This window comes from Anthonomus grandis, chromosome 2 (assembly GCF_022605725.1).
Source record: "Anthonomus grandis grandis chromosome 2, icAntGran1.3, whole genome shotgun sequence".
Lineage (NCBI taxonomy): Eukaryota > Metazoa > Arthropoda > Insecta > Coleoptera > Curculionidae > Anthonomus > Anthonomus grandis.
The window spans coordinates 10,339,790-10,366,249 of record NC_065547.1 but is presented as its reverse complement, the minus strand read 5'-3'; the positions used below and the strand labels follow the sequence as shown (position 1 = coordinate 10,366,249).

Below are 26,460 nucleotides of genomic sequence, written 5' to 3'. Positions count from 1 at the left end.
TGAGCTATTGGTGGTCTTAAGATGACCCACTGATGGTGTTAAAATATATCTATCAAGGTCTTTTGATAGTTAGTAAGACGAAGTTATTAAGATCAATCTAATAGTGGTATTTAGACCATATTATTGTCCCCTATGTTAGTAAGATATCTTACTGACTAGCAGTGAGAATCTCACTGAATCTCGGTGCGAAGGTAATTTACCTAAAAAAATCGGTCCTACAAAACAGTTTACCCTCGCGACTGAAACACTTGTCCGTCAAGGGGGCGTGACAGTCGAAACACCGGACGCAGTCCGCGTGCCAGGTGCGTTCCAGGACGTTCAGCAGGAACTTGTCCAGGATCGGCTTGTCACAACCGGCGCATGCGATCAGCATGCCTGCTGCTGCTGCCGATGCTTGCTCGCACCTCCCTGAAACAAATAAACATTTCTCAGTACAAGCAGTGCGAAAATATTCATTGCCGCACTAGTTTCGGGACGAGTACTTACGGCGCCATCTAACCGTCAGACCTTAAAACGGAATGAATTAAGGTATCTGAAGTTGAACAGGTTAACACTTATTTGAAGAATTTAATTGTAAAATGAATAAATTGTCGATTGTCCGTCACTAAGCTGCTAATACTATACGAAATTAAAGCGTCGAAAGCTCTTAAGCGCCTAACAAAAGAACGCTAATTAGGTGCCTAAAATATGTGTCATGACGGTGTCATAACATTGAATTTTACATTCGTAATTGGTAATTAGTTAATAAACTTTAATTGAATTATTTGTTTAATTGGTTGTTCGGTTACGGTATGTGTGGGTTTAAATTTATATGAATGATGCTGATTTATGAACGATTTAATCCAACAGCAAGGTTTATTAATAAAGACTTATAGACCTGATCTACAACATACCAATGCAGTTCAATCCTTTTTATGCAAGATATATGGAAAGTTATTATTTCTACAAAAAAACTCTATCTATAAATGAATCTTATTGTAGAGCAGAATATGATCTTAAACTTTGCTCCGTAGGGAAATTTCGATATAACCAACAGGCAACCAGTTAATCAACAATATACCACACAAAAAAGATTATTTTAAGCGTTCAAATTAGTTGTTAGTATGTCATTGTATGTATGTTAGTGAGATATAGTAGCGGCCCCTATAGCGTAAGTGAGACAACGGATTTGACAGGTACTATATAGATGACACTATCTAAATTTCACTGGCTCGAACTGGATTAATAAGGAATGACTTTTGGAACTTTAAGACCCTGCAAGTGTTTATTTGCCATAACTTGAAAAATGTTCGTTTTACAAAACAAAATCAGAAAGCAATTTTGAAGAGTGAGATCTGGTTTTCAATTTTCCTCCTTAGGGAATTCTCATAATTATAATAGGGAATGAATAATCAAGCCTGGAATATTCAGACCCAACTTATTTATCGGGACTAATATCGCCCATTTTGATGTAGTATTGTCCAGATATTTGAGAATGAGATGCCTCTGGTTTCAACATCTCACTGCTTGGTATCTCAATTAAAGGGTTCACTGCAGGGCACTTTGAAATAACGTGAAAATTGTTGGTTGTACAAAAGGATTTTAGAAATTAATTTGGTAAAGTGGAATCTGGTTTTCAATTTTGCTCCTTAGAAACTTTTGATAATTCTAAGAGCAACCGAATAATCCATCCACACTAACTTAGTGGCGATAAATATTACCTATTTGGATGTAGTGTCATGCACATCTTTGACGGTTAGATGTAGAACGTAGGTCATTAAATAAGAGAGTTACTACTATATAGATGGCTCTGTTTTCAATATCTTACTGCTTGGTATATAAACAATTAAAGGGTCCGCTGCTTGGAACTGAGTTAGAGTTAATAAGGAACCAGCAACTAAATTCTGCTAATTTTTCATACCAGAACAAAAATTCCTAACATATGGTAAACCTTGACAGTAAGGTGTAGACCATAGCGCCTCCTAGAACTTTGACCAATTTAATGCATATCAAAGTCATTACGTAAACAGTGCTACTTTCAACATATCATTGCCTAAAATCTGTATCGCTTAGAATTTAAGTTATTGTTGTCTTTGACGTCATCTATAAGCAGTCGATGAAGTGACCACAACCAGCGCATTTTCACCAACATCCATCCCATGGAAGGAACGGAGGCAGACTCTCAGACTGTCAAAAAACGGAAAAAAATGAAGAAGAAAAGAAGAACAAAGAAGAGCCATAGACATGGAATCATCGAAAAATACTGACCATTTTCACAGTGAAGATGAGGAAAAAAAGAAACAAAAAGAGAAGAGACAAAACAGGGAAAAGCAGGGTAAGTCCGAAAGTAAACATGCCCCAAGCCCCAAACTAGAACCTAATCAAATATCCAAAATTTACCCTAAAATTGACAAAAACCCCCAATCAGTGTGCGATAATGTTCAAAAAAATATTAATAGCGCCGATTATAAAGAAAAATACTTAAAACAAAAACAAATTATTTCAGAACTCGAAAAGGAAATCTATAGCTTAAGAAAAGTAAATCTAGAACTAAAGAATAAAATTGAAACTTTTGATAAAACTATTAATGAAAAAATTAAAATAATAAAATCTTTTAACGAAAAAGTTGATAGCATTATAAAAATCAAATTAATAATTAATAGAGTAGAAAAAGAAAACAAGTATCTCACCCAAAAAAATAACTAAATCCAAAATCAACAAAAAAACAATAAAGAAGAACTCAACATAAAAAAGGAGACTCTCAGTGGATGTAAAGCGTTCCTCAGGCTCAAAAGAGAGTGACGAAATGCAGGTCGCAGACACGGAGGAATCTCCCGAGCAGGAAAGCATCGAAATAAGAAATCTCATAAACAAAAAAATAATAAATGTAAATCAAAATGCAGGGTCTTGTACTAGCATAAACAAAAATTAACATTTTCCTAGTCTAATAAATAAAAATAAAAATCCTTTAGACACATCACTAAAAAATTTATCTCTCATAAACAACACAGGAATCAAAGAAAACCTTAATAAAAAAGAAAAAAATCCAAAAATTTTACTCAGAGACACATCAAACTGGGTCTCAAAACATCAAATGATTTGCGAAAATAAAATAAACCTCACTGAGGTAAAAAAAGATAAATTAGGGTTAGCATTGTTTCCTCAAACAATTAATGATCACAAAAACCTTACTAGGCTCTTTAAGCAAAAAAATATAGAATATCATTGTTTCTTCCTGGAAGAAGAACGCAAACTAAACCTGTTAATCAGAGGTTTTGATAAAAACTTTAAACTTGAAGACATCCAACAAGATTTGGAAGAAAGAAGCTTATTCCCGGAAGAAGTGTTTTGGTTTAAAGCAGGTCCATATAGAAGACCAACCGACTTCCGACCGAGGTTTCTATTACCAAAAACACAAAGTCATATATATGAAATTAATGAAATGCTAATCATTAAAGTAAAAATTGAAAATCTAGATAACAATAAATAATAAAGAAATTAACATTGGACAATGTTACCGTTGACAAGAATTGGGCCATTCCATGACCAACCGTAATGCTCAGCCGAGGTGCCACAAATGCCTTGGCAATCACATATATAAACATTGTAACCTGCTGAATATTGCAATTGCAACGGAAACCACCCAGCCAACTGTTCAAAATGCCCTAAAAACCCTAACTTTATAAATAAAAACAAAAACATAAATAACAACACAAATAAAAATAACAGTATAAATCATCAATCAATAAACCAAAATAAAAACATACAACACAACTTATTTCAACTCCTAGCAATGAATGAAAATGAAATAATAAAAAGCTTGACAACATATCAAAAATAATAATTAAAAAAACAAATCAAAATCCCTTATTAAAAGCCTTTCTAATAACAAGTTCAACATAAAATTCAAAGAAATCATTGAAAAAATAAAATAAAAACTTTCTTAACAAATATAAGAAAAACAGGTCCAAATAAAAATATACTGGACGAGAACACACCCCACACTCATTGGGAGATAGAGTCTAGTCCAAACTCTATTAAAACCTGATCCCCATCCTACACCTATCCCAAAAAAAATCCTCCCCAATCAAACCATACCTTCGGCACCAAGATGCCAACAATAATGAAAAAAGAACATTATCTTATATTCTCCCCGCATTTAACAAAAAATGCCGCATAAAAGCAGCTAGAGCAATTGGCTATGCTGCAAAATTCGAGTTAAAACAGAATAAGGCATGAGTTTTGGAACTTAAAGACCCTGTAAGTAATTATATGAAATATTGTGGTTTAGAAAAAAAATTCAAAGATTAATTTTGTAGAGCATGTTCTTCATTTTGCTCCTTTAAACAATTTTCATAAATCGAGTAGGAAACGAATAATCAAGCCTGGAATAATCAGAACAACTTACTCGGGACTAATATTGCCCATTATGATGTACTGTCATCCAGAACTTTGACGGTGAGATGTAGAACGTAGCGCTATCTAAATCATTGAATAAGAGCGTTAGTACTATATAGATGACTCTGTTTTCATAGAATGGGATCTGGTCTTAAATTTTGCTCAATAGAAGAATTTTCGTAAGTCTAATAGGAAATGAATATCCAGTCTGGAATAGTCAAAGCCTTCTTACTTACGGTAAATATTTCCGTAGTATTATACAGATCTTTGATAGTGTGATGTAGAATGTAGCACTTTCTAGGTTAATGGATAAGACAATTACTACTTCTTCATTTTCAACATTCCACTGCTTGGATTATGTTTTACCAAAAAGTCCAAACGAAAAAAATTTTCGTTATTTCTACAAAAAAAAATGCAATACATTTTCTCAAGCAATTTTTCATAAATCCGGTAGGAAAAAGTTATTTTCCTAAATGTCCCTTTGATAGTGAGGTGTAGATCTAAACCATAGCATCCCCTAAAATTTTGACTAACCCAATGCATATTAAAGCTATTACGTAAACAGTGCTACTTTCAACATATCACCGCCTAAAATCTGTATCGCTAAAGATTCGAGTGATTTTGTTCTTTGATATCTACATAATCAAAATAATTACGAATTTCCTCAGTAGTACCCCAAACGCATTTTTTATCCTTTTAGTACCGGCAACTAAATGCTGCTACTTTTTCATACCAGAACAAAAATTCCTAACATATGGTAACCCTTGACAGTAAGGTGTAGTCCATGGCGCCTCTTAGAACTTTGACTAATTTAATGCATATCAAAGTCATTACGTAAACAGTACTACTTTCAACATATCACTGCCTAAAATCTGTATCGCTTACAATTTAAGTTATTGTTGTCTTTGACGTCATCTATAGAATCAAAATAATTACTGAATTCCCACAGTAAAACAGGAACTTTTTATTCTTTTACTACCGTCATCTGAATTCCGCTACTTTTCCCATACCAGAACAAAACAAATTCTACCTCGGTCAATAATCATTTCTTTAGCCTACAATTGATAAAAACCATGAATTATGGTTATGATCTGATTAGGCAAATATGTCCACGGTATTCGATTCTATTTGTTTTACGGTGTAACAGGTGGTCGGCCGATCCGTAGTTAATATTTTTATAGCGGATTAAGGCGGTAAATAAAGTGGTTTACTGTTAGAAATCGCAAATTATGGATTTTTATTTAAAAAGAAAAAGAGAAACACGAATACCGAAGAGAAAAATGTTTATGTAAATGTCAGCCGAGTATATAATGAGTTGTAGACAAGTATGACAAGGAAAAGAACAAGTCTGACATTTTATTTAAATAAGCCGTATAAGTTACAAAGGAATAAAAAGGATTAGTGCCCATTTATTTATGTATTCAGGTTAGGTGGGGAGCTGAGTATATACAGGGCAGTACTTGCATGAGATTTATTTATTTTTATTTCAAAGAGTGGCGCTTCATTCATAGCTCAAATAAAGATTAATACAATTATTTAAAGAATTGAAATGATTGGTAGATGGGGTTAGTTTCAACCTCTCACTGATGAGATCTCAATAACTGAGAAATTTCAAAAATACCTTGCAATAGAATTTGAGTTCCTTCTAATTCTATTTCTTCTCTCTCATTTTATTGATTTGTTTTGAGAGCAAGAAAATTCCAATAAATTTGTCGGAAGCTTACAATTTGGCTTTTATTTCCTATGAACTAAATATTCCCAGCCTAAATTATTGGGAGCCTTAAATAAAATAATTTATTAAGAACCGTTTTTATGTAGATGGAGTGAGCTTTAGTATCTCAGTGCTTGAAATCTTACTGAGTGCAATGATTCCAAAAACGAATATTAAGAAAAAATCCAATACATGTCTTAGACTGTTAAAATATTAAATTTTATTTTAAAAAAATATGTAATAAATCTTAAAAGCATTTTTCTTGTAATCCTGTAATTGGTCCCAAAAAAAAAGCCAAAAAAATTGATAATTGCTTCTAATTCCAAAGAATTCTAAAATATGTCTTAATATTTTTACTTTATTTCTAAAAAAAACTTCCAAAAACGTATCCGTATATTTCAGCTTCTAAAAAATGCCTTGAAATCTTAGTTTGTTTGTTTTAAAAAATTACCCAGGAAATTGGCAATTTGTTTCGATTTCCAATGAAAACCCAACCATTTTCTTGAAATATTTCTTATTTAATTCGATCCTCCAATAATTTAAAAAAAAATCTTTAAAAAACGACTCGGAATTTTAGAATTTTACAAAGAGTCGATTGGAATCTGATAATCTAATTTGAATTCTACTAAAAAAATACAAAAAAAATTTTTGAGTAGCCAATTTTAAAATTCTAAAGTGTGTCACGAAATCTTACAATTTAATCGACTTTTTAAAAATTCTAAAGCAAATGCATTAAAATGTTACAATTGGCTTTGATTCCCAAATAATTCCGAAAAACTGTCAAGTATTTTGATAATTTATTTTTATTTTCGATAAAAATATAAAAATTTTCTTATAGTGGCAAATTCTAAATTTCTTAAATTCCTGAGAAATGCTCAAAAAATTCTTGAAATTTCGCAATTTTCTTTGTTTTCTAAATAATTCCAAAAAAATGTCACGGAATTTTGCAACCCAAAAATTATGAAAAATTTTCTGGATTCCAATGCTTTGGTACAAACAAAAAATTATTTCCAAAATGTATGAATTAAAAATTGTCATAATTCTTAAAAATATCTCGGAATCTTAGAATTTTCGAAAAACTGCCATGGAATTTTAGAATTTGTTTTTTGATTTCCAAATAATTCCAAAAACAAGTCTTGACATGTTAAACTTGGTTTAGATTTCCAAATAATTCCGAAATGCTTAAATTTTTTTTTCAATTTATCTATGCAGCTTTTTGTTTGCTAAAATAAAGGTTATTATTTGTTTCCATTTAAATTCTGTTGGAATTTTAGAAAAGAAGAAAAATTTTTGGAATCTTACCTATTTTAGTTTGAATTTTAGGAAAACTTCAAAAAACCTCTCGGATTCTTACGATTTTCAGAAAGATGCGTTGTAATTTTACAATTTACTTTGATTTTCACTCAATTTTGAAAAAATCAGGAAATTTGTGATACAATATGCTATAAATTCCAATAAAAAGTTAAAAAGTTTCTTGGAATTTTTTAAATTACTTCGATTCCACAAAAATATAAAAAAATCCTTAGAATTTTCTTTGATTTGCTTCAAAAATCTAGAAACTCCCTAATGAAAAGAAATTTTTTAAATTTCCCTTAATCCTCAGAATTCTAAAGAATGATAATACTGTAAAATATTTTAAAATTTATTTTCAAGGTATTTCCACAAAACTGTAAAAACGTCACAGATTCCAAATAATTTCAGACAACTGTCAAGAAAATTGGCAAATTGCTTTGGTTTTCTTAAAATAAAAAATTAAGTACTGGAATATTAGAATGAATTTTGTATTCCAAAAACCGTCTCGGAATCTTACAATTTACATTGATTCCTAATAACATTGGAAAATTCCTAAAAATCTAAAAAAATTGAAATATTTCAAGAAAATATATTGAAATGTAACATTTTTATTTGATTTTTGATAAAAAAATCAAAAAAAAGCTTTTGAAATTAATTTTTAAAAAAATGCTTTGTAAGTGCCTGTAATCTTACAATAAAAGTAATAAAAGTTTCCTGAAATTTTCTAAATTATTTTCACCCCCCAAAAATTCAATAAAATAATCCATCAAGTTTTACTTAACGCTTTGATTTTTATTAAAATCTTTAAAAAATTCTTGGAACTATTTAAATTACCTTTATTCCCACAATATCTCAAAAAGTCTGAAAATAATACAATTTTCCCTGCATTCCAATAAGAATATAAAAAGTTTTGAAATTCTATAAAAATTCTTAGAAATTTTAAAACTCCTGTATAATATTATCGAATTTTACAAGTTTATTTGATTTCCAGAAACACTGTAATAAAGTCTTAGATTCTAAATAATTCCAAACAAAAGTCAAGGAATTTTGGAATTTGCTTTGATTGCTGATAAAAATTTAAAAAAATTCTGGAAATATTCAAAATTATTTATATTCTCCTAAAATTAAAAAAAGAATTCTAAGATTAATACCTTTTTTCTGCATTCCAATATTAATCTAAAACTATTTAAAATTTTTAATATTTTTTAAGAAATATTAATAGTCCTGTATGTCTTGGAAATTTACAAATTATTTTTTAATTTACAAAGAAACTGTGGGAAATAACTAGGATTCCATATAATTCCAGACAGCTGTCAAGGAATTTTACAATTTCCTTTGATTTCCAATAAAAATTAAAAAAATTCTAAAATTCTTAAAAAACATTTAGAAATCTTAAAAATGCTATAGAATGTCCTGGAATATTACAATTTATTTTAGTTGCCAGACCAACTGTAGAAAATAACTCAGATTCCAAGCAATTCTAAACAAATGTCATTCAATTTTGCAATTTCTAGGAGAAACTGTAAACAGTTTCTCAGATTCCAAATATTTCTAGACAAATGTAGAGGAATTTTTGCAATTTGGTTTGATTTATAATAAAAACCTAAAAAATATTATGGAAATTTGTACATTAATTTGATTTATAATTGATTCCTAAGATATTCCAAAAAAATCCTTGGAATTTTACAACGTGGTTTTAATTCCGTTGAAAATCTAAAAAATGTCTTAGAACTTTTTAAATTTTCTTTAACCATTAACATTCTAAAAAATGTATTTAAATATTAGAATTTCCGGTGCATTCCAAGAGAATAAACAATTTGAAACTTTCATTTTGAAGAATGAAGAAATTTTAAAATACTTCTTGCAATGTTGGGAAGTGATTCTATTCTTTCAAAATTCTAAATAATGTTTTAGAAGAACACAATTTCCGATGTATTCGAATAAAAATTTAAAAAAAAATCTAAAAAAAATTCTACAAATATTTAAAATTCTGCATAATCTCCTGGAATTTTTGATTATAATTTTATTTCCAGAAAAAAAAATATAAAAAACGTGACGGATTTCAAACAATTCCAAACAAATAACAAGAAATTTTGCAATTTGATTTTTATTACAATTCGAAAAAAATCTTTGAAATCTTACAACTTTCTTTACTTTCCAATAATTTTTTTTTGGAAATTTAACAATTTTCCTTTTAATAAATGTTTCGTAACCTTACAATTTTCTGTAATTTCTGATAATTCCAAAAAAACTCCTTTTATAAGGCATGTTCCTTTGATTTCAATTTACAAACTCACCACACTAAATCTTAATTTTCTTATATTTGTCTTACGATGATAGTCCGTCTCTGTTTGTGTAGGTAGGCCAGCGCAACCATTTTTGCTATATAATCTACACGAAAGAATCTGAGACCAACGTCACTCTTAAATGTCAGACAGACAAGACAAGACAAGAAGATCTTGAAGCAGCTCGTGGGCTTCGAACGTCTTCAGTTCTTTTGTTTTTGAGTTTCTTAAACGGCTTGTAATTGTTCGGATTAACATATCGTTTACACACAACTTCGTCTTCTTCATGTTTTTAATTAATGATAGGCACTTAATGTTTTTTCGTATTAGTTAAAGAAATTTTTGAAAAATTTAAAACAAATTGAAGTTATTGAAATTTTTTTTTAAACTGGACTTTTTCTACTTAAATTAGGTGCTTAAACAAACCTTTTTTCAGGCAGTTAATTTAATTTTCTCCATGTATTGAAAACAAGTTCTAAACCTCTTAAATGTAGTGGAGCATTCTCTATTACTTCCAAGTAAAGTCCAGTGCAACGATATATTAGAATGGTCACCCGTCAAAACACCAGCATTTTACTTGTCAAACAATGTAAATAGAAGGTGGATGACATTGTTGTCTGACATTGTGACAGGTGGAATGCTGGTGTTTTGACGGGTGACCATTCTAATAAACCGTTGCACTGGACTTTACATCAAATTATTTTTTATCTCTTACAGGCAGTTCAACTTCATGATAGCATCTTCCTAAGAAACCTAATTTCTTTAAACTTGAAATCTGATTTTAACTGCTCGAAATATAAAAAATATCTCCCCACATTTAATAAGTATTTTTTCCAGGCAATGGAATTTTATATTTCTGTAAGCTTTCCTTATCTTAACTGTTTGTCATTGGCAATTTGGATCAACTTTCTGCTAGACTCTTTTAATATCTTCCAGATCAAGACATTGAAGCTTTCACTAAATGAATTAATGATTTTTTTTCTATAAGAGTATTTCCTAAATGACTCTTCTTATAAACACATGGATAGACCTAAATAAGGCATTCGATTGCGTTATTCATGGGATACTGCTGAGGAAGCCAAAGCATTGTGAAGTTTCATATATAATTTTGAAAATCTTAAGCTTATTTGGATTAAAATCGTCATAATGCTTACAAAAAATGCATGACTTAATTGCATGTCATTGTCATATATTAAGAAAATATTTTTAATAGAATATTAAGCTCAATTCTTCACTTCTATAAATAAGATTATCAATTTTTCAAAATATTTATAATTTTAAAGAACTCTTTTTCATTTAATTTTTTTTCATAAAGCACTAAATACATAACTTAACTGGATACTTCTCCCATATATGATTCTAAAAATCTCAGGCTTCTTTGAAATTAAATCCTAATAATTTTTAGTTTCATATAATAAATATATTACTTAATTGAATCGACAGTCATATATTAAAACAAAACATTTTTAATGAAATATTTTGTTTAATTTTAATTTTTCCTGGAAGCTACTCATAAATTTTGAAAAATTTCATGCACTTACAGTGCAGTGGCTAAGAATTAAAAATAAACTGAAGCCTATGTATCTGCGTTTGCATCACCGAAATTTTAAATTTAAAACAATAAATGCATAATTTAATTGGATCCTACGCCTATCTAAGATTCTAAAAATCTCGGGCTTATTTGGTATAAAGTCGTAATAATTCCTATGATAAATGCATAACCTTATTGGATACGACTGTTATATATTTAAAGAAATATATTTTTAGTTGAACATTTTGTTCAGTTCCTAACTCTTCTGGAAATGTAGTCACTAGTTTTTAAAAAAATTTTGAATTTTGAAAAATTCCGAATATTTTCACAGCAATGGCTAAAATTTAAAAAAATCTGAAGCGTATCTGCGTTTGCTTTAAAATAATTTTTAATTTAAGATAATAAACCCATACTTAGCCCTAGTTAAGTGTACTTGTGAAAGATCATGTAATTCTTGAATTCTTAAGAGAAGTGTTTGAAGTCAAAAGATCATCAACATTTTAAATTGCTACAGACTCAATAAACGCATATTTAGCCCTAGTATACTTGTGAAAGATCATATAATTCCTTAAATCTTAAACGAAGAATTTGATGTCAAAAGATCATCAACATTTGAAATTGTTACAGAATGCGTATTTTATTTAAAAAAACTTGTAAAATTTTAAAAAGAGTTGAGGTATTTGGTTGTAAAAAACTTAAACCTAAACGATGAGATGATCTGATGCATCTGGACTAACATAACTTTATGTTACATAATATAGTTATGCATTCATAACTTTATAGATTCGACTTTCATAAATGCCTTAAAAATATTATCGGTTGGAGCTATAACTAATTTTTAAATATGCACATTTCTTTAATTACAGTATGAATTATTATAAGTATATTTTCAAATTGATGTAAAATTCTATAGCCGATCATACAATTCATATATCTCAGTATAATTATTAATTATATTTTGTCAAAACCATTTTAAATTTAAAATCATAAATAATGCATAACTTAATTGGATCTGTTTCTCTGGTTTAAAAAAACATTTTAGAGTGTAAAATTTTTAAATTGAAAATTCTAACCAAATTTTGCAAAATCCCACAAATAATTTGAATTTTTTATTTATTTAGTCTCACATTTTTGGAGAAAACGACGCTATTGCTAAGTTTCTGTGGTATGTGCAGCTAAATTTGTATTTTTTTTCAAATTTTGCAGTTTTTAAATATTGGGTAACGTTAATCAATATAATATTTTTTATCAAAAATTTAAGAAGACACCTAGTGATTTACATAAGAATGGTAATAAGTTAAAAACGACAATTGCATAACTTGATTGACTAACTAGATTCGTAGTTTTTAATACGAATTAATTTTTAAAAAACTACAGAGAATATGTATAATATTTGTAAAATTTTGATAAATTTCGAAAATATATCCAATAAATACACATAAAAACTTCAAAATGTCTCCATAACAGACGTTTTAGGTATATATTACATCTTTTAATATTATTTACATCAGTTTAAGTTTATATAGTATAAGGCATAACTTAAATGGATGCGAACATAATAATTAACAATCAACGTTAACTTTTTGAATACTTAATTAATTTTAACTTGCTATCTGTTAAATATTTTTTTGATTTAAATGATTTTTGTATACATATCGGTGTATTTACAGGGTGTTTTAAAATATTGGATTACTTATTAAATCTAACATTGTATATATCTATAATAGTTGCCTGGAAGTGGAATTTAATTATTAGAAAAAATGCTTAGAAATATTTCTAATAATGCGAAAAATGGGACATTTGTGCCACACAATTAATATTCAAATATTCTAGGGATTTTTCAAAAGTTTTTCGGAGTGCAATGTTTCATAAAAATTTACTTATCATGGCTATACCTGCGTACTACACAAGGAAAAACAAATTAGGTTTAATTCGTATCAAGAACTAACCGAAATTCTTAAACCAAAAAAACATCCCATAATGTATACACAATCCTCCCAAAGTGTTACATGACAATCCCTAAATAAAATCGACATTTATTACAAACAAACCCACTGTAATTTGACGATTTAATGGCGTTATAAAACGGTTTTAAATTTTTAAGAATGTGCTAAGAATATGTGTAAATCGGTTAATTTATAACATCCTTTAAGACAAACCACTCGGTGGTCTGAGCTTGAAGCTCAAATCCTTCTTTTTCGGTTATTTTTTTCATTTTGTTGATCCATCGAACCATCACCACCGTCACGGCTCAATGAATTCCAATGGACAAAAAAAAAACAGAACCGAAACCGAGTAATCCAATCAGTACAGAAAAGGACACAGGCAACTGCGGGTGACAAAACATTATTATTTAATGACCGTGATCATGATGATATTTGTGTCAATGATTGATACGGTTCGCGATTTAATTAATACATTGTTTATGTGGATCAAGGAAAAACTATGATTTTTCCTATTAAAAGAAATCGGGTTAAGTCCCTGGAAAATATGATTCAACTATTCCAGGCAGTTGAAGTCTTTTCTGCTTACATTAAATAAGAAATTATGTTATAAACTGCCTGAAAGAGATTAAGAAAACAATTTAAACTACTTAGAAACAAATAAATAAAGACGTTTAACTGCATTAAAAACATTGGGTTAAAGCCAAATTTTACTTTCGACTTTTTTATTATTCCAGAGAGTTAAAGTACTTTTAAACCAATGAACGAATTAGTTTCTAAAGAAGAAACCACTTCAAAATGACCCTATAGTAAAAAAAAACAAAGTTATTAAAAAAAAAGACAGTTTGATTTATATTTCAGTTGTTTTACGATGTTTATTTTAAATGTGGAATTAATTAATGATTTTAAAGGCCTAAAATAAAAGAGGTTTTTTTACAGGCAATTTCTATAAATAAATAAATAAAATAAATAGATAAATAAATAAAGACATTTTACTGTATTTAAACGATTGGGTAAAAGGTAAATCTTACTTTTTTAGAGTTAAATAAGAACTATGTTCAGAAATTGCTAATTGAACTTGAAATGCCTTGAAGGGATCTCTACCTGGAAGTATTTGTATTAGATAATGATTTACGGCATTAAAGAGTTGGATTAAGAAGCCCAAATTCCACAAATTGTCTAAGCCATTTAAATGCAGTTATTGCATATAAAGAAAAAAATTCTTTCAGGCAGATAAAGTCTTTAACTCTAGTTTTTTAGGAAACTATTTTAATTGGATGAATTTCTTTAATAAATGATAATTTGAAATGCAGTTATCAAGATATTCATGAAAAGACAATAGATCTAGATGTATATTGTGATGAAATCTTCGTAGAAACTTCGTTGTGAAAAGGGCATTACATACATGTTGAAAACTTAAAGTCCAAAATTACATGAATTGCCTGGAAAGTCATTATTATAAATTTTATTAAGTAAATAACTAAGTAACTGTAACTTAACTCGAACGAACTAATTTAAAAAAAAAACGTCTTCTACAAAAAGTGCCTGGAAGAGAACACAATTATTTAAACTACTTGGAAAAAATGATTATTTAATATTTTAGACAAATAAATTTAATTAAAATTAAAGAATATTTAAATTAACAGAATATTAATTAATTATAAAGAACTGCTTTAAATAAGTCAAAAATGGCTTTAACTGCCTGTAAGTCAATAAAATAAAAATGTTAACTGAAAAAAATAGTGAAACCAGCAATTTTTCTCTTGATTTATTCCAGGAATTCCTTAAAATAATTATTTTGGAAATTTTCCTTGTTCTTATTTTCATATTATCGAGAAAAAATACTTTGAACTATCTAAAAAGGAAAGTGTTAAATATTCAAGGCAATTGGAGTTCCATTTGAAATAAGAAAATAGCAGTTTATTGTGAAAGATGGCTTTTAAGTCAAAAATAACTTTAGCAGTCTGGAAGGGATTAAAATAAGAAAAAAATGCTGGAATCTAGGATTTTTTTTTAAATTATTTCAGAATATTAAAAAAAATATTTTTGTCTCAAATGTTAAATTTGGGTAAAGGTAAGTCTTACTTTTGGCTGCCTGGCATATACATTTTTTTAAATTCTTCTAATCAATTGAAGTCCTTTTAAATGTAAAAAAAAATTAATTGAAAAAGTCAAAATTTCAGTATCTAAACATTGTATTCCTTTTATTTAAATATTTGCAGTACTAAACATTTTTTTTTATAAACTAGCAATGAAATTCCTGATATTTTCCAATTATTTTGGAAAATATAAATAAAAATATGTTTAAAGTTGTATGGAATTTTGAAAAGTTCATGCAGAAAATCAAACATCATGCAGAAAATAAAACTAAAATTAGTTTTAAATTTAAACTAATTCTGATGAAAATCAAAGAAAATTTTTATTTCTTCTTAATAAGAAAAAATATTTGAGGGACGATAACATTTAAAAAATGTTGATTAAAAAATCGAAATTTCTGCACCTCAAACTTGTTCTACTCTTTGTTCTAATAATTGCAATAATAAGCATATTTTCTCCTATACTATAGCTGCTAAATAAATGACATTTTCCGATTGTTTTCTAAGTTTTTTAAAAACAAAATCCATATATAATTCTTTATTAAATATATGAGCATCCGGTTCAATTAAGTTATGCATTTGTTGATTTAGATTTATATTAAGTGTAAAGTTAATCCTAATATTGCATCTGAGTTTATTTTAAATTTTTAACAACTAAACAACCAGTTTGTTTTTTTGACATTTCACAAAAATTTTAAAATAATATACATATTCTATAAAATTATTAATGAAAGAAACGAGGATGATTTTTTGGAATTATATGATGTTTCAAAAATATACATGCATTTAATTAAGCGTTTGTTTTTTAAGTTTATAATTATTAAGAAACTTAAATTTAACAAACTGATTCCAGATTTGAACAATTCCAGAAAAGTAAAGAATTGAACCTAATGTTCTAATGCAAATTATTTTTTTTTTTACAAATAGCGATTGTATTCAATTAAGTTATGCATTTTTCATAAGAATTCTCACGATTTTAATTAAAATAAATTCACAATGCTTTAAATTCGTTAACAGTACTTCAGGACTAACACATTTGAATGCTTTAGTTAAGTCAAAAAATCCATGTGTTCATAGAGGTCCTCCAAAAAAACTGAATGGCAGAATTCCTAAAGTAGTTTTAAGGTATTTGGGAACAAAATTTTAAAAAACTGATGAGTACGTTTCCAGATGCATTAAGAATTCGTTTAAATGGTATTTTACTTAGCAACCAAATAATTTATAATTGTGTGAATATCATTAATACATTTCTACAAGGATATAAAGGAGGCAAAGTCTAGCCATCTGGCTACTCTTAGTTAATTTAGCTAATGCCTCTTAAGTAAAAACAAAATATTACTTAGCGAACAGCCCTTTAAATGTACGCACATATATTATTGAGTAGAATTAAATGTTACTTACAGAAAGATTAACTGCACGATATTCAATACAAACTACACAAAAAAGTAATTTAAGATCTTTATCGAGTAGTAAATAGATAGTTTTTATAAAAGTAGATAGCAACAAACAATCGTACCCAATTATGCATTTACTGTTTTCGTATTAACATAATTATCTACAGATGCATGAGTTTTTTTATATTTTTATTACTTTTTTTTATTAATTTCAAGCTCTAAGCCCTTTATATGTTATAAGTACGAAATTATTTATAACCTAGAAGGATTATGTTTATTTTTACGGTAATAACCATTCTATGAAAGTATATACTAATCTTTATTGTGGATAGTTTATTGCAAAAATTATTAAAAAGCTGCCCATCGGGCATATGGTCCTTAGGATATCCTAAAATCTTCTACATTCTTGTATTAACTGTTAGACAATGAGACATTTCATGGATTTCTATTAAAAATATGAAATTTTATTGATCAATAATATGAATTTTTTATAAAAATATAAAGAATCAATTCCAATTAAGTTATGCATTTATTGTTTAAAAATTAAAATTACTCCAATGATACGCTTCAGTTTTTTTTAAATTTTTAGCCGTTGTACTGAAAAATGTATAAAATTTTAAAAAAGAAGTAACAAATTGAACAAAATATTCCATTTAAATTTTTTTTATTTAAATATATCACAATCGTAACCAATTAGGTTATGCATTTGTCACAAGAAATTAAAAATGATCACGATTTTGTTCTAAAGAAGCTTGAGATGTTTAAAATTATATATGAACGTAAACCACTGAATTATGCATTTGTTGTTTTAAATTTAAGATTATTCGTTGATGCAAATATGCTTTATTTTTTTTATTTTTAGCCATTTTACCGAAATTCAAAATTATATACGGAATTTCTCATGATTCCAAAAAAACCGACAAATAAATTCTTAGAAGGGTTAGGAAATTGACAATCGGATCCAAATAAGTTATCCATTTATGGTTTTCATAGTATTATAATGTTGATAACTCAAATATGCCTTTCATAAGTTTTTTTATGTTTTTATTACTTTTTTATTAAATTCATGCCTCGAACCCCTTACGTGTTGTACATAAAAATTATTTATAGCATATAAAGAATATGTAATATATTTGCGCTAAGAGCGTCTATAGTAACCTATATTGTGGGTATAACATCCTAAATTATTTAAATGAATTACAGGTGTCATTTAGTTAGTAAATTGGCAAAATTTCTGAAAAAGGCTATTTACTTTAACCCAACAATAGATAGAAAGAAATAGTACTTAGAAACTTAAAAAATATATAAGTTAACATTTGTGTATGTAAATGATGATATGCATAACATAGAGTTTCATGAAGGGAGAACTATCTATATAAAAATATTTACCGAAGTTGTACTAATAGTTCTCGTCTGTTAAATTAAAATAGCTCATAATATATTATAGAGATAAAAACGTAGAAATCACAAATTAAGGCCGGTTTCTTACAAGAGGCAATACAACTAAAATATAAAAAATATATGATTTGAACAAATCGGTAAACAACAGAATTAAATCTATGTATTTATGTATGAATATATATATAAATATATAAACAACTGATAATAGATATGTTTTAAGGTTTTAGGATAAAAAAAATAAAAAATTAAGAGTTTCATGAAAAAATATTAATCTCATTCAACATTTCTTAATTAAAAATAATTACTTATCTTTTCTTATTACGAAGGTACTATATACGTACATAATGTTAACTTATATTTTTTAACAAACTTATATTTTTAAACAAATTCTTCTAACTATTGTAGATACCTGAAGTATAAATCAAAGCGTTACAAGAATCAAATAGTTTTCTTTAGAAATTGGTCAATTTACCTACTTCTAATTTACAATCTTTGATATTATTAAAAAATTATTAAAATTAAGCCCGATGGATAGGCGGGTGTTTAGGAAATCCTAAAATTTTTAGAAATTTTTAAATAAATTGTTAAAAAATAGGACATTTATGGATCTACAATAAAAATGTGAAATGTAGTAGTGAAATGGTGTAATAGTGAAATTTATGAGAGTTACATGCAATTAGGTTATGCATTTATTTCACAGATCATAGATCCCGGTTTTTTGCAAATTTCCTATAACTTTTTAGTACATCGCATTATATATATTATTAAAAAAATATTTGACTATAAGTTGCATATTTGTGGTTTAAAAAATGCATATACTAACTAACTTATATTATGGATAGCATGTTGCAAATTAATAAATTGAGTACGAAGCACCAGACATAATTTCTAAAACTTCTTGCATAAACTGTTAAAAAATGAGATATTTAATGGAATTCTGACTTATATATTAAATATAAATAAGTTAAATCCAATTAAGTTATGCATATATTGTTATTGTCAACTTATAAATACTGAGTTTTTGTAAATTTTCTATAACTTTTTTAGTATATCCTCTTATACAGCGTATCCGTTTAGTACTCCCTTCTTCTATTGTAACCTAGAAGCAAAAAAATCCTTTTTTGTAGAAGGGGTAAAAAAGGCCACGTTTTAAAATTAATTTGAATCATACAGGGTGTTCACAAAAGGTGGTGTAGTAAAAATTTATGTTTTTGTTAATAGAAGACTTTATATATTACTTGATTTTTAGATTCTTCCTAAGATTCTTAGAAATGTGCTGTCATTAAACTTTAATCAAGTAGTTTTTGAATTAGAGACAGTTGAAATTTGGTTTTATTCAACTTTAATAGGCTACAGAGCCCTACCTACTTGTCATAGGATAAAATAATTTTTACATTCTTATCCTTAACTTTTTAAGATGTGTTTAATATAAGAAAAAATGCTATTGTCACTTCAAAAATTTGAAAATCATTTATAGGCCTCTTAAAGTTGAAAAAAGTCGATTTTTAATTGTCTCTATTTTAAAAACTACTTGATTAAAATTATAACGTTTAATACATTAAATTGTTGAAATTTTAACGTAGAATTAGAAAATCAAATATTACAAAAGAAGCTCCATTTAAAAGAACATAAAATTCTTCTGCCAAGCGTTTTGTGAACATCGTATATATGTCAACATAATTTTTGTATGTATCTTTTCTCACCCCCTGCCTACGAACAAAAATTTGTATTTTTTTGCCTCAAAAATACAGCTACAAGGGAGGAAGGTAGCACTAAATAAACACGCTGTATAATAAAAAGGAAAAATATTCGAACATAAATTGCATATTCGAGGTTAAAAAAAATGCGTATACTAACCTAAGCTCATATTGTGGATGGAACGTTACAAATTATTAAATTGAGCCCGATGAGCCAAGCTCAAAAATGAGATATTTATTTCATAAATATTATGATTTTTGTATGAAATATATGTGCGTCAAATCCAATTAAGTTATGCATTTATCTTTAACTCACAGATACCAAGTTTTTGCAAATTTCCTATAACTTTTTTTAGTATATCCTTTTGTATATTATAAAGAGGAAATATTCGCACGTAAAAGTCTTTGAAATTGACTATGTTTTCAGTTAAAAAAAACACATATACTAACCTATATTGTGGGTAGAATGTTGCAAACTATTAAAATTGGGCCCGATGGGCACATGGGCCAACCCGGCCCTTAACGTCAAAGTCCCCACGGGTGTAATGGCGGGTCCTTCGAGGTACGCCGCCAGGTTGACAACGTTTATTCGCTCCTCACACTTTCTCCTCCTCGAGCACTCACGCACTCAATCACCCAAATAAAGCAGTTTCCACTCGCAATAAAATATATAAATAAATAAAAAATTTCTTTGATTTTTTTTTTCTTTAAGGCACTTCCTCAGGTCCACACGACACGCGATTACGTCTTGCTTAATTCTGTTATGTTATTTTTTTGTTTTATTTTGACAGATATGACTCGACAGACTGACAGTATTAACACGGCAACGCGTACAGACCGACTGGTCTCCTTTGTAATATCGTGCCTTTGGGTTTCGATCGATTCGATTTTGTTTAATCCCCACCACCGAGACGGGGCCAATGGTGCAGTTTTTCCACACCCCTAACCGAGACCACGCCCATACCTGGCAGCCATGAGGTTGTGATCTTTATCGGCACCGCGATGTTCTTATGTTTTGTGTGGCACCGAAGTTGTGGTTGGCATTTGCCTACTCGATTTTTTAGTGGTTTGTGGTCTCTCACACGCCTGCTTGAAGCCACTACTGTTTTTGCTTCTTTTGTTTGTTGCTTTCTTTTTCTTCTTCGTTCGTTTTGTCGTTTGTTTTCCTCCTGTGCGGCGGTAGAGGTGCGAGAGAGCAGAGGTGACATCCGAAGGTGGGGTGGAATCGAGACGGGGTGGGAACATGTGAATCTGCCGCTGGGAAATATTTTTGTTTTGTCGAGGGTGTAAAGAGGCTTCTTTGGTGGTTTAAGGGTGGATTTTTAAGTTTTTGTCCTCGAAAACTGGAGATTCTTTAATTTGAAAGTCTATGAGTGTCGAAACCAATTAAGTTATGCATTTATTGTTGGTGTATTTTATACGACATGAGTTTGTCATTTTGCTTGTGAAAAAAAGTACTTCAGACGACCTTTTTTATGTTGTTCTTAACGTTAGCTTTTAGCTGCAACTTAGAAACTAACAGTGTTATCACCCTAAGATATTTTACTTTTTTGCTATTTATCATATGTCTGCGACTCACTAAATACGGTACTTGACTATTTTCAAAATAAAAATCACCACCTTATTGGTGTTACACAAAATATTGATGATTATGTCCTTAATGTCGAAGGCAGAGTAAAGGCTAGGGATCGTAGCCTATGTTCGAGAAGTTGTAAAAGTTGACGTTATTTTAAGTGGATATTGGGGTTTTTTGGAAAGTGTGTGGTTAAAGTTATATATTGAAAATCAGCGTCATATTGTAGGTATCCAAATGAAAATAAAGAAAACTTATTTTTTGTAAAACCTGTTAATCATTTTTTGACGAACAGCTTATTGATGTATACTCAATGTATGCGTTCATTTCTTGTATGTGCGATTTTAATATAGATTTTTTTAAGATGGTTGATAGTTTTGAATTAAAGTTAAAGTCTATTTGTGATACTTCTAATCTGAATCATTTATTAAATGATCGTACCCGAATTACTGGCAATTCGTCCTCCTTAATTAATTTGCTTTTTACGAACTATAATAATAATATTAGAAGAGAATTTTCGATTGTCACTCTTTGGAATTTTCTGTCAATTTAATAATAAATCTACCTTGTATGTAATTGAACCTAAGCAATTTTCTTTTTAAGCGTTAACAAATGTAGATCCTTTAAGCTTTCAAACTGATCTTAAAAAAAATCCGTTTAGCAACATACTGGAAATTTAGAAGATCCATGGATGACCGATAATGTAAAGTATTTTCCAAAATTCAGAAATTAAGCAGTGAGATTATTATAAGTAACTACGTAACTATACAAACGCTGAAATAGCAGGTAAAAAGCGAGCATACTATAAAATAAATATTAAAGATTTTATAGTATTAAGGCTAGCCAGAATTAAATAAACTAATAATCCCCAAATGCCTGATAATATGAAAAATGTTAATGGCTTTAATCAGTATTTTACTAATTTTACTTATATCGGTAATGTTACAAAGTTACAGAGAATATATTTAATTTTGAAAATGTTAAAGAGTTTCTAGTAACTTTAATTTTACTAAAAATTAAATCGAAGGCCTTTGGAGTAAACAAATTAAAAATTTTTCTTATTCAGCTTTGTTGTCCCATTATTGCAAAATACCTAATCAATATAGTTATAATGAGTGCATGATACAAAAATACTGAAAATTTGGCAAGATTTTGCCTTCTAAGTAATCTGGTTTTAGAATGGACGGGTTACAGTTCTCCCGTGAAATAATAAAACATAGTAAGTAATTTTTGTAAACATCAATTAGCAAATTACAAAATCAAATTTAAATGTTTTAATTAGCCATTACTTTATTTATATAGTAACATGATTGGGATTTAGCGTCTAGGGGTTTTTAAATTCGAGATTTCCAATTCTTACTTTATTTTTTATTTTGACGCCTGTTTTTAGCTTTTATAGGACTTTTATAGGACTATTTTTTTCTGTCAGCAAAATCTTAACAATGCCAAGGAATAAAATAGTATCTTAGGTTGCTATGAAAAAATTATCAGAGTTACCGAGGAAATAAATAGTATCTTGGTTTGCTATATCCAAACTTGTAATTTTGCAAAGAAAACAAGTAGTATCTACAGATGCTATGTTTAAAGTAGTATCTTGTTTAGTAGTGTTACTAAGGAAAATAATAGTATGCTGAGTTGCTATGACAAAATTTTCTATTTTTTTATGAGACAAAAAAATTGTGTAAAGAAAACGACAATTTTATACAAAATTATATATTTTGAGAAAACCGACAAAGAAAAATAGTCAAAATAGAACAAAATAAAAATTCTCAAGCTTGATAGTAACAAAAAAGTAATACTTATCTTTGGTAACTATTAGTAGACTAGGTAATTCAGTTTCGCGTTGAAAGCAAGTCTGAAGAAGTTTCCGAATTTGGAAGTTTTTTCCAAAAGATTTTTTTTACCGGGAGCATTGATGGCACTAAATCCTAAGGCATGCAATCTTTTTTATCACGGTTGATACCCCTATTATTTTTTTTTACATCTGGTAATTTTAAATTATATTTGGGTTTTAAAAAATCAGATGAAATAAATTCCAAATCTGTATGATTTTTTTTGAGAAATAAATTTTTGGAACCCTTTCGAAATTCTGCTACTTTCACTTCGTTTAGCAATGGCATTGTTTCATCTGCTTTTTTCTTTTGCCTTGCCCCTTCTTTAAATTCATAAAAGTCTTCATAAGACATAAGCAGTGTTTTGTTTTTTCTTGATGTTGTAAGAATAAGTTTATTTAATTCATTCAAGTCGTAAACGTTAGTTCTCTTTTTTCAAGCTTTGCCTATTTGGCCGTGAACAGCATCGGCCTTCATATAAAAATGACCTGCTTCAAAAAATTTAACTGTTATGCATTTTGGTTCCCAGTTAGAATTTACAATAGACACGAATGCAGCATAAAGCCTCCAATTTTTATTTTGGGCACTACAGTTGTCGCACCAAAATATGTAGTATTCTACATCAGCAGAGACTCTTTGCATTACTGCAAGGTAAGTCGATGCCACATCCTCTGCTAATCTACCACTAATGGCTTCATGCCACAAAACACAAATATTTTCCCCATTGTTTAGCAGCGAAGCAAATGTTTCGTTGAACACAACTAACTTTCTGACAAAAACAGACGACTTTAGAGACATTTTTGGTAAAAGGAGAACTTTTTGCATGGCTACACTATAAACTCCAAATGAATTTGGATATCTTTTTTTGTCCCTGTCATCTTCGTAAGCCTTTCTTGCTTCAACATACAATAAATGATGTTTGTCAAAATCGGTACATGTAGTGCAAGATTCTCTTGATCCTTTACAGATTTTTTCGTGTTCTTTATGTAATATACAATCACTACATTCGTCTTGATTGGGTTGCTCAAACCCGATATTTAACAAATTAAACTCATGTCGATATTTAAGTTATGTCGATGTATAAGAAAGTGAGTACTGCCTTTTATTATTACTATCAGTTTTTCTCTGCTTAATTGTTTTAAATTCTATGTGTGCATTAAAATATTGACGCCTCTCTCCAAAAGTAAGTTTCCAAAATGCCTGGCAAATTTCGTTTCGTCTTTTATCTGAAAACTGATCTATACATTTTTTTTTACAAGAACATGCGTACAGAACATGATACTTTTTTAAATGGTGTTCTATTTGCTGCTTTTCTGTTCTTGCTCTTTTCTTCTTTTGAGATTTTTTTTGTATTATTGGAGAGTTTTCGTTATTACCTTCATGACTAATACTAAAATACTAATAACGCACCAACATGGGAAGGTATACAATCATTGAATTTTCTCTTTCTTTTTATTCGTAAAGTTTCTAGTTCGGATCTAGATCCGAATCATCAGCAGGACTTTCAATTAAAAAACCTGAAAAATATTTTACTATTTAATAAAATACTAGGTTAAGAAATTGTACTGTAAACATACTTTCATCATAATCCACTGACTGCAGTTTTTTGGGATCACCTTCTTGCGCTGATATGTTATGGTCGTCTGATGTTAGTATTGTATTTTCTACATTGGTCTCGACATTGGTCATTACCTCATCGCCTATTTTAATTTAATAGTTAGGTATACAATAATATTTAAAGGTTAATTAAATATTACAATAATATTTAAAAGTAAAAAATTTACCTTAATTTTTACCGAAACAGACTGGTTGCAGTTCGGTATAAATCTTCGAATCATCTTGATTTTGGAAAAAATTGGTAGGTTTACATGAATGTTTATCTCTCGCTGAACATCCATCTAGGTTATTAGGCTCTGATACTGATTCATTATTATGAGAACTAAAATAATTTTTTAATACACCGAGACATATTTTCAGTTTTTACAACGTATTTACCTTTCTGTTTCCAAAATTGAGTTAAAGTCGTTACCATTGATTGTGGATTGATTATCTTTAAAATAATTTTCAACAGAATATGTAAAATTATCTTCATTTAAACCTGGATCATTTCTCTTGTTTGTGTCCAAAACATCAAATATTTTCGAGCATTTTTCGCTTGCTTTAGAGCTAAAATGATTTGTCGAATCAAAAATATAAATATTTTGTATATACTCGTAGGTACTTACGCATCGCTAATATTGCTGTTGTTAGCATCCGAACAGCTTTTTACGTTCAATTCTTGATAACTTTAAAAGAAATAAAAAAATATTAAAAAAAAAAACTTTTATTTGGCGTGTACTGAAAAGATAAAAATAATAGGTATTTTCTCTTTTTTTACAACATTTAAATTAATAATTGCACCCTTTAAGACAGAGAGCGAATTATTAATATTATATAAGTTAGGTACATATTAATTAGGTAAAAATTTAATGTTATTAGGCGGTTGCTGCCCAAAGCTTTTATAGTGTAGATTCAAATATAAAGGTGAAGATAAAGATGCGTAGCCAACAAACTTAATTTCAAAGGGTTCAATGACTAATTTAAATGTTGTAAAAAAGAGAAAATTGTCACAAAAAGTATCACATTTATATTGTAAATATTTACTAAATATACTTTTATAACCTGGTAAATAAAATTCTATTACTATACATTTATTTATAAAAACATATGATATAGAGATTCTCTAACTATATTTACTTTACTATGGCTTTCTTTACTCTTTACTATTGTTACCAACTCAATTAAAATTTTCTTCCTCGTAGACATGTTGTTACTCTCACAATTTACACCAAAATAAACAAATAAAAACCTAAATACTTTTACACACTAACGCACTATAAGTGATCATCCAACGTCGTTCTGCTGCGGTTTTACACGTTAAAGTGTTTATATTTACTAAACAGTGGAAAAATCTAGCAAGTCCAAATGTCATTTTTCCCGCCAAACCGTATTTGGCGCCATTTATTAGGGAAGAATATAGCAAAGTAAATTAACGGATTGGATACAGCGGTGTTTTTAAACATTAAAATATGGAATAACCTAGTAAATCATTTTACTACGTTTTTGCATGGTATTACTAGAAAATCGTTAAAATGAAAATGTTAGTAATGTAAAATACTAGGTTTTTCCATTGTAATAAATGAACCATCTTTAATTGATATGCAAAGGAAAAACATTATAACTATACATATTATCTTTTCCCTGGGATCTTATTATAACTTATTTTTTAAATTCAATAGCAAAAAAAACTTGCTATGTTTTTCTCTTGAAAGGCTGTTTTGCTATGTT

At 28.5% G+C, this 26,460-nt stretch overlaps 1 protein-coding gene and 1 long non-coding RNA gene across 3 annotated transcripts in view; both read right to left on the bottom strand.

Annotated features, from left to right (window-relative positions):
• Positions 1-20,564, bottom strand: part of LOC126750601 (LIM/homeobox protein Lhx5) — a 146,578-nt gene extending 126,014 nt beyond the window's left edge. For both annotated transcript variants that reach the window (XM_050460247.1, XM_050460248.1), the window contains exons 1-2: positions 20,179-20,564; positions 201-408 (exon numbers count right to left, since the gene is read on the bottom strand). In XM_050460247.1, the coding sequence (XP_050316204.1) occupies positions 201-373 (173 nt within the window). In that variant the 5' untranslated portion in view covers positions 374-408; positions 20,179-20,564. The remainder of the gene's footprint in view (positions 1-200; positions 409-20,178) is intronic.
• Positions 20,565-24,719: 4,155 nt separating this feature from the next.
• Positions 24,720-25,681, bottom strand: LOC126733647 (uncharacterized). Its single transcript, XR_007659803.1, has 4 exons — positions 25,359-25,681; positions 25,129-25,299; positions 24,918-25,072; positions 24,720-24,833 (listed from the first exon to the last, which is right to left on the bottom strand). It is a non-coding gene; the product is annotated as an uncharacterized LOC126733647 (long non-coding RNA).
• Positions 25,682-26,460: the final 779 nt, after the last annotated feature.